This window comes from Lynx rufus, unplaced genomic scaffold (assembly GCF_022079265.1).
Source record: "Lynx rufus isolate CCGP_SWC_20201006 ecotype Redwood Valley unplaced genomic scaffold, mLynRuf1.p SCAF_2, whole genome shotgun sequence".
NCBI classification, from domain to species: Eukaryota; Metazoa; Chordata; class Mammalia; order Carnivora; family Felidae; genus Lynx; species Lynx rufus.
This window is the reverse complement of record NW_025814834.1, coordinates 202,245,286-202,261,256: the sequence shown is the minus strand read 5'-3', so window position 1 is coordinate 202,261,256 and position 15,971 is coordinate 202,245,286. Positions and strand designations below refer to the sequence as shown.

General features: G+C 53.1%; 1 protein-coding gene across 1 annotated transcript in view; it reads right to left on the bottom strand.

The window, feature by feature from the left end:
- The window catches only part of SLC9A1 (solute carrier family 9 member A1), a 48,157-nt gene that overhangs the window by 7,885 nt on the left and 24,301 nt on the right, over positions 1-15,971 (bottom strand). The window contains exons 2-4 of the mRNA XM_047083075.1: positions 5,277-5,737; positions 1,782-2,032; positions 653-870 (exon numbers count right to left, since the gene is read on the bottom strand). Of these exons, the coding sequence (XP_046939031.1) occupies positions 653-870; positions 1,782-2,032; positions 5,277-5,737 (930 nt within the window). The remainder of the gene's footprint in view (positions 1-652; positions 871-1,781; positions 2,033-5,276; positions 5,738-15,971) is intronic.

Here is a 15,971-nt window from a genome sequence, read left to right as displayed (position 1 = left end):
TTGTGGGTATTTTGGTTTTTTTTGTTTTTTAAATGCAGAGACTTGGATGCAACCTCAAGCACAGAACCAGAATCTCTGGAGGATGAGGCCCTGGAAGAAAGGGGATTTAGAACAGTGCACCGAGTGGATGTGATACCCAGTCAGGCTTGGGGACCAAAGACCTAGTCTCAGAGGAGAGGTGAGTGAGACCCAGAGGGGGAAGTGATACAGTCTCTGAGGTGAGGCGTGTCTGGAAAGTATAAGCAGGACCCAAGGACTGGAGGCCTGGTCCCTGGGTGTGGCCCTGGGCTGGCGGCGCGGCCAGGTTTGGAGGAGCCGTCCTCAGCTTTCCAAGGGCTTGCGTCATCGGCGCCACAGGACCACGCAGAAAACATTCACAAACCCAAGCTCTGTGGCACAGGCTCCCCGAGGCCCCTCTGTGCACTCACACACAACCGTCTTCCCAGAGGTCACAGACTCACCGTGAGCATGGGCTCCTCTCGAGGACCCATAGTGGTCTCAGCATGGCAGAGAGGGGCAGGGGAGCACCTGCTGCACAGCCAAGCAGGGGCTCTCCACACAGGGCACCCTTCCCTCCCCCCCAGCCGACCCCCTGCCCCCACCGCGCACGCTCGCACACACACCTCCACCCGGCTCCAGCCCAGGACCTCACCCAGCACTCGGGCGATGAGGCAGAAGAGCAGGGTGCTGATGACAAAGGTCCAGTTCCAGTGGTGGGAGCCAGCCACCGTGGAGACGCCGAGGAAGATGAAGATGAGGGTCTCACTGACACTGCTCCACATCTTCAGGAAATATTTGATGGTCGTGTGGGACTTGTGGGAGATGTTGGCCTCCACGTAGGGGCGCATCACCACTCCCGAGGCAATGAGTCTGGGGTCAGAAAAGAGCAGAGTTCGGGGTTCAGGCGAGTTGCACCTTCCCAAAGCCCTTCCACTGCCAGGGAGGCTGAGCGATACCCATTTACTGAGCTCCACTGACGGGTCAGGCACTCATGGTGGGCTTCACGCGACTTTTCCAGCTCAATCCTCTCACTCAACCCTCAGACACCGTCATGTTTTTGCATTTTTCAGCTGAGGGACCTGAGAGTTAAGAGACACTTCACCCTTCCACTGTTACCCAGCCAGTGAGTGGCAGAGCTAAGATGCAAACTGAGGTCTGCCCGACTCCCAGGCCTGTGCCTCCTCCCCAAGGCCGTGCTGCCTCTCTGCCTAACAGGAGTCAATTACACATGTCTGTGGCCTTGGTTTATTACCCTGGAGTGCGGTGTCTCACAGATGGGGGTCTCCACAGTAGCTGCCCAAGCTCTCCTGGCCTGGGGTCCATACCTGAGCTCTGCTCCTGCTGGCCTGGCCTCCTCAAGGTCACCCTGAATCCTGTGATCCAACCCGGCCTCTCCACTTCCAATGTCCTGCTCTACCGGGCACACCTCACTGCTTCTCCACCTTACCCTGACTGCAAGGCCCAGCTGAGGCCTCAGGACCTCTACGACTCCTCACAGCAAGGGAAGCCCCAGGCCTTCTCGCTAGGGCTATAGAAGGGCACAGTGAATGCAGGAGCCTATGCCTAGCTACAACCAAGGAACCCCCTTGGAGGCCAATGAAGGGAAGAAGTAGCAGGGCTGACGCTTTCCAGAACTTTAAACTCAAGTGCTTCTCGGGGCAGTCCCAGGACCTGGAGCCTGGTGCATGAATCTTATCCCTGGAGCTGGAGGCTGGGCACTGGGGAGCTCCCTTGTGTTGGCAGGCCGCCCTCCCCCCCCACCATGCCATGCCCAGACTCACGCCATGATACCCGACAGGTGGAAGAGCTCGGCTGATAGGTAGGCCATGTAGCTGTAGAGGAAGACGAAGAGCGGCTCGATGACACGGATGTGGGAGGTGAATCGGGACGTGAAGGCTGCGATGACCCCATAGACCACGCCCACAAACACCCCGCCCAGGGACACCACGAAGAAGCTCAGGAAGCCAAGGACGATGTCCACGATGCCCACTCGGTCGTAGTTTGCAAACTCCTCAAAGAGATGATACAGGACCTGGGGAGGACGTGCAGGCTGGTTGGCAGGAGGGCAGGGCCCTGGTCCTCCAGCTCTCTGGGGTCCACCCAAGGGTGATCATGTGCCTTCCACTGACCACGGCCACAAGAAGAGGCCATGTGATAGTGGAGACACGCTAGTGCCAAGCAGGTGGTCCAAACCACTGGGCCAGGGGCTCGAGGGCCTTGCTTCCGGCAGGCAGCGTGCCGTGCTGATCAAGAGCACAAACTCTGAACCCAAACTGTCTGGGTTGAACAGTGGCTCTGCCGTGCCCTAGCTGTGTGCATGGGGCAGATTACTGTCTCCCTGTGCTGCAATCTTCCTAGCCATAAAGAGGGATTACAGTACCAACCTTACAGGACTATTGTGAGGACTAAACTAGTTAATAAAGGCAAAGTGCCCAGGACCATGCCTATCATAGTGTTAGCTATTCCTGGCACTAAGGGGCCTCTCTCACTGTCTGACCTTGGGCAGGTCATGTCCCTGTCTGGATTTCAGTCTCTTCTTCAGCATAAATCAGGGAGAATTCAGACCATGAACTAGAACAGGACTTCTTAACCTGTGAAAATTTCTGAAAATATACACAGGCAGGCCATACCCGCCTTGGATTCTCTGGAGGTGGGGCCCAGAAATCTCTACTCAACAAGCTCTTCAGGGGGTTACCGTGAACGGCCAAATTCAGATACTATGGAACTAGAGGCTTTCTAAGGCTTCCCCACCTCCTGGACTGGGAAAGAAACAGTCACTGTAATGCTATCGTCAGATGTTTAAATGGGACTTCATATATTGTAAAGCCCTTGGACAACGGTCACCCTGCTTGACACACAGCAGCCTCATGAGGTAAGCGAGCCAAGGATGCCCATTCCTTTGCTCAACTGAAGCCCACAGTGGTGGAGTGACTTGACACAGGGCCCCCAGACCCCATCAGCAAAGCCAGGCCCAGAACTTGCTCCCTGACAGCAGTGGGCAGGCCCTCCCCAGCAGATACAGCTCTGAAGATCCACCCCCACTCAGGTGCCAGCTCCCTGGCTACCAGGCCTTCTCCTAGACAGCTGTGTCAGGAAACCAGCTGGAGTTTCCAGGCCTGGGGGTGCTGAGGGAGAGAGAAAAGGACCTGAGGGTTACTGAAAGGGGACTCTCCAAAGCCCCCAGTACCTAGAGACAAGGAGGCCTGGGTAGGAGTGGTGACCTGTTCCAGGGCAAAAGCCTGAGACCATGGGACTCAGGGGGAGCCTTCAGCTTTAATGTCAGGAACAGGGCACTCACGTTTGTGGCCAGAGCTCCAGAAAGGGTCTGACTTGGGGCAGACGGAAGGGGAGATGCCAAGCACTGGCCAGTCTGCAGTGCCGCCTGGACCAAAGCTGCCTGGGAGACAGGCAGGGCTCCCGCAGTGGACAGCAGGTGCATTCTTAGCCCTCGGCTACCTAAACTCACTCCTGGCCTGAGGAGGTTCATGGGTCCTCACAGTGCACTACCTGGGCCAGTGGGGCAGGTGAAGGGCGAGGTCCTCCTCTCCCACCCGGCTATAGACTAGAGAGGCAGTGTAGCATAGTGGTAAGTGTGTGGGCTCAGGGCTTCGACTGTGTAGATCTGAACCCCAGCTACCTCATTTATCAGCTAACATGACCCTGGATGAGCTCCTTAACCTCTCAGTATCTCCGTTTCCTCACTTGGAAAAACAGGATAGTTACAGTGCCAACCTCCCGGAGTTTCTGTGTGGATCAGATGAGGCAAATACATATTCAGACAGGAAGTGCTCACATAGGAAGTGAGCTGACTACCAGCACTGCCACCACCTTGGGAGGCGTGGCCAGATGCCCAAGTTGGCCAGACTGCGGTATCCAGTTGACATAAGCAGGCCCCGCTGCTCCCCGATAGTGCCAACCTGAACCCCAACACCCACACCCAACTGGGGAGGGCTTTGACTTTGGTACTTGCTGGTAAGTGTGCCTCCTGTAAGAACCCTGGGAGGATGACAGGCTGGGTACTGCAATCCTTGTTACAGATGGAGAAACTGAGGCAAGAGCTGGTGCCAGAAGACCCAGCACTGAGGCCTGCCCGCTTAGACCAGACTGCTGCTCCCCCAGCCCCATAAGGACCCGATGAAGGCAGCAGGGGAGGAAGAGGAAGCTGAGGCTGCCGCCCCCCCCCCCCACTGCTGTCTGTCTCTTCTTTGAAGTGCGGCTTCCTGAGGGGCTGGGGTGGGTGAAGAGGGAGCGTGTGTGTGAGCATGCACTGGCGTGCAGGTGTCCTTGTGTTTTCCCGTGTGTGCAGTGCTCTCTGAGGGGGCCAGCTAGGAGAACGGGAGTGTTTTCACAATGTGTGAGTGTGCACATACACATACCTGTTTCCTGAGGAAACCAGCTGGGAGGAAGGGCATGTGTGAGCACATACAGCACAGCCATGTGCCAGACTCTGTGTTGGGACTGTCTGTTCTTACTAGATCCTGGGAGGAAAGCAGTATCTGCTCTGCCACTTTGCAGCTATCAAAGGTGAGGCCCAGAGAGGTATGGTGATTTGCCTAAGGTCAGGTAATAAGCAAGTGGCCAACCCCAGACAATCTATTTTACTTATCACCTTCTGGAGGGTTCTTTTTTTTTGATAAATTTTATTTTTTATGTTTTTAAAGTAGGCTCCATGCCCAATGTGGGACTTGAACTCGTGACCCTGAAATGAAGAGTTGCATGCTCCACTAACTGAGCCAGCCAGGTGCCCTTTCTGGAGGTTTTGAGGGCAGGGTCCCTTTCCACCACTGCTGCCCCCAAACTGCACACACCTAACTATAACTTAAGACCCAGCCAACATAAAGCTGAAATGGCCCTCATAGACTAAATGGCCTATAAAGGACAAACTGAAGTCTAAAGAGGATATGTAATTTAACCAAGATCACATCACGATCTGAGTCAGGGACAGAGAATATGCCCCGGGAAGGCCAAGAGCTCAGGTCCGGACGTCTGACAGACCTGACTTCTAACCTTGGTTCTATCATATGTTAGCCAGTTGTTTAACTTCAGCGAGCCTGATGCTTCTTCGTTTGTAAAGTAAGAAGCACCTCCGAAGATCATCATCAGGATTAAATGAGATAATCCACACTGAGTGCTCAGAGTGATGCCTGGCACAGAGTAAGCAGGAATGGACATTAGCTGTTTGGCTACTGTGATTAGCGGGTGGATGTGGGATTCACTCTGGACCTGGATTCAGGTCTGTGCCCAATGTGCACGTGTGTGTGGCCACTGCCCCTCACCACAGTGACGGCGTCATTGAGCAGGGACTCCCCAAAGACAAGGATATGCAGCAGCTCATTGATGTGAATTTCCTCAAAGACGGCCAGCACGGCCACGGGGTCCACGGCTGAGATGATGCTGCCAAAGAGCAGGTTGTCCAGAAGGCCAATGTTGTTGATCTGCTCGCCGCCCACCAGGCACACGGCGTACATGAGGCCGCCCAGGAAGAAGGCATTCCACAGTGTGCCCACCACGGCGAAGATCAGGATGGTGCCCAGGTTCTCTGTGAACTGCCGCAGCGGCAGGAAGTAGCCCGCGTCCAGGATGATGGGCGGCAGCAGGAAGAGGAAGAAGACGTCGGATTGCAGGAAGGGGGGCGTCTCGCCCACGCCCTTGATCAGGCCCCCCACCAGCAGCCCCACCACGATCAGCAGGCAGCTCTCCGGGACGATGCTCGAGATAGTGGGGATCACATGGAAACCTGCGGAGGGTGAGAGAACAGGAGGCCATGGTCTTGCGGCGAGCCAGGACGGAAGGTTGGGGACAGGGCTGGGGACAGAGGAGCAGCTGGTGAGAGGGGCACAGGCTTGGTCTCGGAGGGCCGCTCTGTTAACTCTCTGAGCCTTGGCTTCACCATCCGTAAAATGGAAGCAGTAATACCAGCTTCACCGGGTTTGCCGTATAAACTAATTGACAATGTTTTTAAAGTGTTTTTTCCAAAGGATATACAGATGCTATCTCTGCCTCTGTCATAAAATAGTGGAAAGAAGCAGCTCTGTATGCCTCCGGAAGACAGAAATCATACATTGATTACCGAGGCTCCAAGTATCTAAGGGCATTAGCTACACCTGAACCCAAGTCAGCTTTCTAGGTACAAGTTCAGGGTGGCAGATGTGAGCTCGAGACCAGGCACAACAATCTAATGATTCTGTCTGAGGGAAGGAAGTGAGTTCCCCATCACGAAGGTGTTTAAGCAGAAAGCAGACAACCAGTTGGTCAAGAAATAACACAGGAGATAGAAGGAAGCACAGAAGAATCAAAGAACATCAGCACAGAAAGGAACTTGGGGATCAAACCACCTGCCGTCTGCAAACCTACAGAAGGTACACAGTGACCCCTAACTCCAGATTCGTGTGCTTTCCTGCTAAGCCCAGAGAGCTGCTCAAGAAGCCAATGGCGATCAGTCCATTTTGCATGTGAGACAAAACCTATATGCCATCCTGTTTTCTAGCCTAATCCCATCCACTTTAAAGATAGAGCAACCGAGGCCCAGAAAGGGGAAGGGACTTGCATGAGGGCACACAGCAAATCAGTAGCAGAACCAGGACAGAACCCAGGTCTGACCCCCGTAGCTCCCATCAAACTCCTAAGTTCTAGAAGTCAATCCTCACTCTCCCTCCTCCTCATCAAGGCATGAACATGCCCCTCTGCCTGACACCCTCTCCCCAAGCTAGCAGCAGTGGTCCACACTGAGGCTCCAAACCCAGAGCTAGGAAGTAGCAAAAATCCCCTTCTGAGAGGTGCTCCTTCAATGCCAGGTTTGGTCCCAAGCTCCCTAAGGGTTTTGGGTTTATTTTTGGGTGGGGAGGTGGGTGGAGAAGACCCAGGCATTTAACCCCATGTTGAGTACCATAAAACCCAGGGTAAGCTTGGTTAAGAGAGTATGACAGTTTGTTTAAGGTGAAAGTTCTTGCTCCCGTCCCCTCCCTAGCCTGTAATCTGTGCAGGCAGATTCCCTATCCATTTATAATGAGATCCCCAGGGCTAGGGACATAGTAGGAACTCAACAAGTATCTACTGATTTGAAAATGCACAGGGCTAGGCCATTACTGACCTAATTCCTGACAACCCATCTGGCCAAGCTTTGGCTCTCATTACCCCCTGAGATCCGTGGGAAGGAGAAGAAACATCCCTTCTCATGCCCAAAGCCCCTTCTACTCTCCAATACCGATCTGGGTAGTGCCAGTATAGCTACAAGTCAAGACTCACCCTCAAAACACTAGCTAGGCCCAGAACCGTTGGTACAGTGCCAAGCACCCAGGAGACACTCAAAACATGTTAGAAAAAAACACGTCTCCATTGTAGGCAAGGAGAGAACCCCAAAGCCACCAGTACAATTCTCTTGACTTCAAAACAGACCTGACCAAACTCCCCTCTTGCTGAAAAATTCCCCAGTCTTTGTAGTGTCTAGGAGTAACCCCCGGTGTTCAGTTGGCTGGTGCAATGGAAGGGGCATTTCGCCCAAATGAACCACATCCTCTCTTGTCTATAGATCTTTGCCTGGTCTAGTCTGTCTCTCCAGAATGCCATTCCTGTACCTCTATCCCCATGTGTGTGGCTGATGCCACATGCTTCTATCCTCCTGCTGCTCCAGGAAGCATTCCCTGACCATCCCTGTCTGTTCACATTAGGGCAGGAGTCCCTCTCCGGTGCCTCCTCTTCTCGAACCTTCAATCCACAGACCCTGCCCAGATTTCTCTCTCTCCCCCGGCACCCAGCAAGGTCAGACAACCCAGGCAGAAGCAGTGGAGACGGGACAATGGTACCACACCCAGAGACCTGCACTGCCCCGGAGGGGAGATAGGATGGCATGGGACTTTGGGGGAGCAGAGCTCCTGCAGGCCACCAGGAAGCTGCTCCTCAAGGCCAGGAGTCCAGCTCCAAGTCTAGCCAGCTGACCTTGACATCCTGCCCTGGAACTGAGCACGAACAGCTAGCTGCCTTAGGAGAAGGCATAGTCTAAAGAGACAGCCCAGGGGCGCCTGGGTGGCGCAGTCGGTTAAGCGTCCGACTTCAGCCAGGTCACGATCTCGCGGTCCGTGAGTTCGAGCCCCGCGTCAGGCTCTGGGCTGATGGCTCAGAGCCTGGAGCCTGTTTCCGATTCTGTGTCTCCCTCTCTCTCTGCCCCTCCCCCGTTCATGCTCTGTCTCTCTCTGTCCCAAAAATAAATAAACGTTGAAAAAAAAAAAATTTAAAGAGACAGCCCAGGCAAGCAGACAACAGCCTCCACCTCCATCGAGCACATTAGGCTTTGCAAATTCCTCCCTGCCCCCCCAACGCTATCAGTCCGATCCACAAAGCTTTCCTGGGACCAGGAAGTGCCACACCATGCACTGGAAACCCAGAGAGGAGTACCACATGGGAGGACGGGGTAGGGGGACATGCAAAACAAGCCAAGAGCAGTAACGTGAAGAATGTTCATTGTTCCTAAAGATGCACTGTGAGCCAGGCACTGTGCTGGGAGTCTGGCATATAGCGTCTCTTTAGTCCTCACAACAGCCCCGTGGGATAAGTATTGTCCCCATTTTGCAGAAGAGAAAGGTGGGGCCTGGCAAGATTCGGTGGCTTCCCCAGAGTCTAAGGGAAGAATTCTACTCTAGCTTAGAATATCTGTAGCAGAGAGAGCTAATTAATCTTGTACTGAAACATGGGTATTTTCTCTGAGCCCAGGCTGGTGCTGTGCACTGGGGACAGTGAGGTTACTCAAAGTCAGAACCTTCATGAGGAACTTGTGGGAATGGCCATGCTTTACTCACTCTTAGGACTTTTAGGCCATCAGGCCTCCCTTACTAGGCTAGGAGACAACTGGCACTCCTATTTGATGGAAGAAAAGCTAGAGCTCAGAGGAGGCAGGACAGGTCCCAGCTACCCAGGATCACTAGGTCTCAGGCCTCCTGACTTGGGTGCAATGCACTTTCTTCCACATAAGCTTGCTCCCAGAGTACCTGGGACTGGAGCCATGTTCCCAGAGTGAGTCTCCCCGGGTCTTCCTGTGCTGGCCTTGCCTCTTGGTGAGCAGACCCTGATGGGCAAGGACAGGGAAGGGCCAAGCCCAGACTGAAGAGGAAGGTCTGGGATCCACACTTGGCTCCTTACCCCTGGTAGGCGGTACATTACTGGAAAGCAGTTTCCAGTGGGGAGGGCGCAGTGGTACGGTGTGGGGAGGGGCATGAAGGCCTGTTCTGGCTTGTCCCTCTCCCAAGGCCCTGACTCTACCAGCTGTCCCCACCCTGTAGCCCTAGAGATCTCCTCAAGGTACGGGAAGTTTGCTGACACCACGGGTGGTAAAAGGGGAATAGTCAGGCCCCAATTCCCTGACAAAGGCCCAGCACTGAGGGGAGATCCCAAGATGCCAGGAAATGAGGCTGGACTTCCAGGACCCAAACTTTGTGGCAGCAGTGATATCACCAGGATGGAATCTGGGGTGGGGCAGAGCCAGGAGAGTGGAACAGACCCTGGAGACCATCCAAACCGTCTGCCACATGGTCAGGGAAACTGAGACTCAAAGACAGCCAGTGACCTGTCAGTGTCACGTGACCATTCCACGGTGAGAAGCCAGGAAGCTCCAGGCCCAGTGATCTCTCAAACCACGTGGCCTCCCATGAGGGTGTGGAAATTCCACATCCCTGGGCCACAGGGCAAACCCACGGACATAGTTCTGACCATGGGAGGGGAGAGATGTTTCCCACTCTGTCCAGTGTAGGTGGCAGATGGGCAACTGCGGGGACTGGGGGACACACACACTCACCCACACTCTTGCTCTCCTACACTCTTACAAACTCCCTCTTACACACTCACCTGCACACAGTCTCTCACACTCACCCACAAGCTCTTGCACTCTTACACACTCCCTTTTACACATACTCATCCTCACTCGAGCTCTTATACACACTCCTCACACTCACTCCTTCTTACACATACATACCCCCTTACTCTCACCCACGCTCTCTTACACACGTATCCACACTCCCTTACAGCTCTCACACACATTTACTCCCTCTTACACACTCACCCACACTCTAACTCTCTCTCATAACACACTCTTACACACATTCACACGCTCTAGTTCTCTCTCATACACACACACACACACGCACACTGAGCAGACACTGACCGAACTCCAAAGTGGTGAGGGGCTCCCGGTGCCTCTGCAGCCTCCCCGCTCTCCACCACGAGAACATTTGATTTACATCTCCTGGGACGGTCCCCATCTGCTGAGACCGGTGCAGTGGAGCAGCAGGCAACGCTGTTGTACGTCACCCTCGGTTGCCAGGGTGACCGGACACCCCTGATCCCGCTTCCCGCATCTCGCCCCTGGCCTGGCCAGTCAGAGGGGAGTGCCGGGAAGAGGGGCCTCATTGGGCCACCAGTGCTGGTCACCAGGGACCCAGGGGTGTGCAAGGGGCTCTGCCGCCCTAGTTCCGGGCCTGAGGCCTGCTCTGGGGCTGCAACTCGGCCAGGTCCCGAGGGATTCCTGGTTGCACACGACTCCGTTTCTCTAACTCCCTCTTCAACTGCCCCAGCAACCAGTCTCAACTCCCGTCCTGAAAGGTAATACCTCCCAACGAAAGCCTGGCACTCTACAGTTTACAGCGGTGTGCTCTCATACTTTCCATCTCGTTTGCACCTCACCACAGCTCCGGGAGGTCACAATGGCCATCCCCTCATTTTACAGATGAGGAGACCGAGGCACAGAAAGGTTAAGCAACTTGCTCAAAGTCAAGTAGCTGATAACTGACTCAAACCCAGGCAGCGTGGCTCCAGGGTTTGTGTTCTTAGCCACTCAACACATTATCTCTGGTTTTGTTCTTATTTTGTTTCTAAGGGGAGCATCAGCACCCAGGCCCAAAGAGGCCCGAAGTGGCCCTGAGAAGGCCAGAGACGGTATTCTCTCCACGAGCTCTCCTCCAGGGAAGTCTTACCACTGCTTCCCTTCCACCCCAGTGGCCTCGTAAAGACCTTGGGAAATCCTTCCTATCGTTTAGGTCTGTTGCCTTCAGGAAGCCCTCCCCGTGTTAACTCAGCCAGAAGGGCTCAGTCTTACCCACTAAACTCCTAAGGTAGGAGGTGGGAATTTTCAGACTGCTCAGCCCCTGCCTGCCTGATCTGTATTCAGCTCCGGTCTCCGCTGGGGCTGGAGGCTCCTTTGGGATAGGAGGGGCTCTGATTCTTCTTTAATCTGATTCTTTCCACCTACAATGTCAGCTATGAGGACCAAGGAAAAAGGTAAACAGACCAGAACACACTCCCCACTGCCCCAGCCGCTTCACAGCCAGACCAGCAGAGACAAAGATATGTGGCACTAGTCTCTCCTCCCTGGGTTCCAATCAGGGCTCCCAGCTGGGCAGCCTTGGGCATTTATGTTTTATCTCCTATTCTCAGTTTCCCCATCTGTGTAAAAGCCTATTTCAGAGGGTTTATGGAGTACAAGAGGAAATAATCCAGGCAGAGAATGCCAAGCAGTGCTTGGCACTCACCGTTAGCAAAAAGTGGTGACTGCTTTTACTATTATAATTTTCTTCAAAACCCAAGTATAATGTGAATCGCTCTACATTATCATGACGTGTCAGTGTAAACTTGTCCATCACTGGGCCTTAAGCTCCCCGAGGGTGGAAATTCTCTAGAGTCATCTGGGACTCCAGCTTCCAGCATATCGTAGGCATTAACTACTTGTGAACTGAGATAAAACTGACTTTTAGATGTCAGGAAAGAGGAAAGAGGAAGAAGGTGGGGATGGCTACATTTGATTTAGGGTAGGTGTTGCTCCCAGGGCAGGGACCATTTGGATTGGGCTTTGAAGGATCAACACAAGTCTGCCAGAGAGTGAGAGAGAAGCAGAAGGAATGCCATTCTAGGGTCTGTATCCTCTAAAGAGCCCAGGACAAGTGTCCTGCACATAGCAAATAAATATACAGGTAATGAATAAATGAAACATGAGGAAAGAGAAAGACAAAGGGGAAGGCAGGCTGACTTCGACGAGCCTCTGCCAGTATCCAAGTATGAGTGTCGTTGTGAAGGTTAAATGTTACACGGTACACGTTACGTGTGTCTCTGAATCTTGGTCCTTCCTCTGTAACCAGGGTGATGATGCCACCCTCAGGGTAGCTGTAAGGGTCACTGAGATCATTTATTTATAGCTCCTGGCCTATAGGAGTCACCCAATGAATGACAACTTATAAACATGTCAATCAATAGTGCCCACTCAATAATACTGTATTTGATCATGATTCACTTTAAGATACAATCTCTACACGGAGAAGAAAAAAACACTCACTAGATAGACGCACTTAGAGTGTCTGATGCAAGGTGTGGGGCTGGAGCCTTTACGTATCTCCTCTCATTTCCCCTCTTTAAAAAAAATTTTTTTTAAATGTTTATTTATTCTTAAGAGAGAGAGACACACACACAGAGCGTGAGCAGGAGAGGCGCAGAGAGAGAGGGAGACACAGAATCCCAAACAGGCTTCAGGCTCTGAGCTGTCAGCACACAGCCTGACGCAGGGCCCGAACCCATGAGCTGTGAGATCATAACCTGAGCTGAAGTCGGACACTTAACCGACTGAGCCACCCAGGCACCTCTCATTTCCCTCTCTTGTATCCTGACCCTCATTTGATAGATGAAGAAACTGAGGCAAGGAGAGGTGAACTGACTTGTCCAAGGCCACCTAGAGCTGGCAAGTGACAGAGTAAAAATTAGAACCCAGCTCTCCTAATTGCCAGTTTTTTTTGTGTTGTGCTGCATCAGTGAAAACAAAGCTTGTCAGGACCAATGGGAAGAAGATTCAAGTTTGCCATATGCCTCCACTGTGGACGGAGCCGTAAGTAAGTCTGTTCCAAGGGTGATACTCAGGAAAAGGGGGTTCAGGGAATGATGGAAGTTTCCTAAAGGATGTGGGACTGAACCTGGGCCTCAGGGGCAGGAGACTGGAGGGGGAAGAGTGTGAACAGAGGAGAGAGGGGATCTCAAAAGTCTTTCCAAGGGCCCTGAAACCTCCAGCCGGCCTGGAAATGAGACTGTGCAGGGAAGGAGACAACACTGGCTCACAGCTGGAGTGGGCAGGTCACAAGGGAATAGAGTCAAGGGGCCCCAGCTGATGCCGCAGGCCTCAGAGGGTCCCCTGACCCTTTAGGTCTGGCCCCCAATGACCATGACCCGGCCTTGAACCAGGTTATACTTCTACCCTGCTTTTTATTCCCACTAGCCTTTTCCTGGGTCTCAGGGACGCACATCAGCAGCCCCTACCCCACCTCACCCCACTAGGGCAGTACTTCTTGGTACCCAGCCCAGCCTCCCCAATCACCTAAGCGCCCCATAAACATTTGTTGCATTTCACTCCAGCAGATTCTCCCCATCCCCCACAGGAAAGCTCGGGATTGAGAGTCCCTGTGCAGTGAGGTAGAGGATGAGTCACACGGCGCCGCGCCGGAGGTGGGGGGGAAGGGAATAGGGACAGGGACCAGGGACTGGCAATAAACAGTCGTGTGTGTTGACAAGATATAGAGCTCCAGCAGGCAGCAATAGGACCTGGCAAGCCGGAGGTTCCCAGGCAGCCAGTAAGGATAGCAGCTAAGGGGGGTGGGGTAAGACCTCAGGCTCCAAAGACCTGTGGCTGGTTTGGGTCCTTGGCAGGTATGTGTTACACATACTGTTTCTTTTGATTTTTTCCAAAATGGAAATCTATTGCTTTGGTGATTTTAAACAGAACGCTTGGTCAATGAAAACTTTTCCCCAACAGGATATAAGTGCATTAAACAGGAAGAGGATGATCTCCCAGTGATTCTCCTCCTTTCCCTTTCCCTGCTATACAAGACCCCTTCCCCCTCAAACCCACACTGTTAACAGTTCAGTGTGCAAAATTCCAAACTTTTCGGTATCTATAGTTTTAGAATTTAGTATAAATGGTATTCTGTATACTGTGCTAGAACTGCTTTTATGGGGCAGGGACCGCACCAAGCACTTTACTGAAGCATCATCTCCCCCTAATGCAGTAGGCACTACTATTATCCCCATTTTAAGATAAAGAAAGAGAACATCAGAAGGATGACTGCTTACAGGCCCCAAGGTCACAGAGCCAGGGCCATGGGGCAGTGTTTCAGACCCAAGATTACCTTACCTCCTCCCCAGCCTTCCCATGGAGCAGTCTCATCATATACTTGGCTTTGCCTGTGCCACAGTATATTGAACAGTCCCTCCCTGATGGCATTGGGGTGGAGGCTGGCTTCCATACTGAGATCCTCCCTAAGAGCCCCAGGCAGGCCTTGCCCCTGCGGCCGGCAGTGAAACCAGAGGGCCTCTGCTTCCATTTTCTCTGTACCTTCCCCTGATCCCATAGTATCACTGGCACCAGAAAAATCTAAATCGTGTCCCTTGCAGAGGAGGCCCTCTGGGCTCCCTGAAATTTCAATCATGCGGGGTGGAGGAAGCAAAAGCACAGAATGCTTGAGCTGGAGAAGAATCTGGGCTTAGTCTGGATTCAAGCCACCCTCCCACTCCTTTCCGGGTGCCCAGGTGTGCGTCTTCCACTCCCCCACCCATCCGCATCCCTCCTCCTGCCGGACTGCTCTCAGGACCTGCAGGCCCTACTCGCAGAAGCTCCTAGCACCGGTCTGCCCACACCAGAGGCAGGCGAAGAAACAAGAAGCTCGATAAGAGAGGTTCCATTTCCAGAAACGTTAGACCTTGGGAAAACTGGATTTCTCTTTTCTTTTCCTTTAGTGAGGGTAGCGTAGGGTTTGCAAAATGCAAATTTAGGAGAAAAACTGAAATCGAGTATAGCAAATACCTGTTGTTCTTAGTGTCCCTTCCAGTTGAAAGTCACTTAGCTTAGAAGCTTAACAATTAGATCCGTTATATAGAACTTGAACTTGCTCACAAGATCATCAAAGCAACATAAAGAGAAATTCTGCCATTTCCAGGACAACAGCCCTGCGGAAAGCGAGGCCCAGCGTCCCATTTTCAGCTGCTCCAGGGGAGGGGGGGCAGCTGTGAAGGGAGAACAAGACAAGACTTCAGAGGCGCCGTGGGAGAGAACAGCACCCAGGGAGGCATCTGGGGCCCCTCTACCCCTCCCAGCTCAATCAGTGCTTCACAGCCTCTGGGGGTGGTGATGAAGAAGGGGTGTTGGGCACCCCTCAACTTGGGCTTTTTGGGGACCTTTCAGAAAGGCCAGGAAGACACTGATGAAAGAACATGACCCTCAGAAGACTGAGCTTGGAATAGGCCTGAGAGGATGAGGAGGTTTCCCAAAGGGGTGGGCATGGGTGACCCTTAGGCCGGTGTGTCCACGTGCACGTGGGGTGGACTCTGAGTGGCAGGGGCACAGGAGCTGAACGCTCTCATTCCTCCACCTCCAAACACGCTCCTACACTGTTCCCCACCGCTCCAGTATCATTCAGTTGCTTGGGCCCCAAACCCTAGAATCATCCTGACACATCTCACACCCCACATCCAACCCAAACTCTTGTCTGGCTCTGTGGCCTCCTTGCTTTTCCTTGAGCATGAGAACAATTCCACCCCAGGGCCTTTGCATTTGCTCTTCCTTCCTCCTGAACGACTCTGTGCCACATAGTTGAACAGCAGATTCCTTCCCTCTTTCAGGTCCTTGCTCAATTGCCACCTCCTCAGGGAGGTCTTCCCCAGGCCTCTCTATCCACTCACCCTGCTTTATCTTTCTCTACAGCACCCGTCACTTCCCAACGTCTGCATGTGCTCACTGATGGGTCCCCCACCCAGAACACAAGGTCCGCTGTTGAATCTCTAACACCTGGAGTTGTGCCCGTCACACAGTAGGTTCACAATCAGTATTCACTCATTGAGATCATCTCCTGACTCAATGACCTAACAGGGTGTTGTGGGGACCACATGAGACCACAGATATGAGAGCACTGAACAAACCATAGGCTTTGTCAGGTGGATTACCGGAGAAATACTCCAGC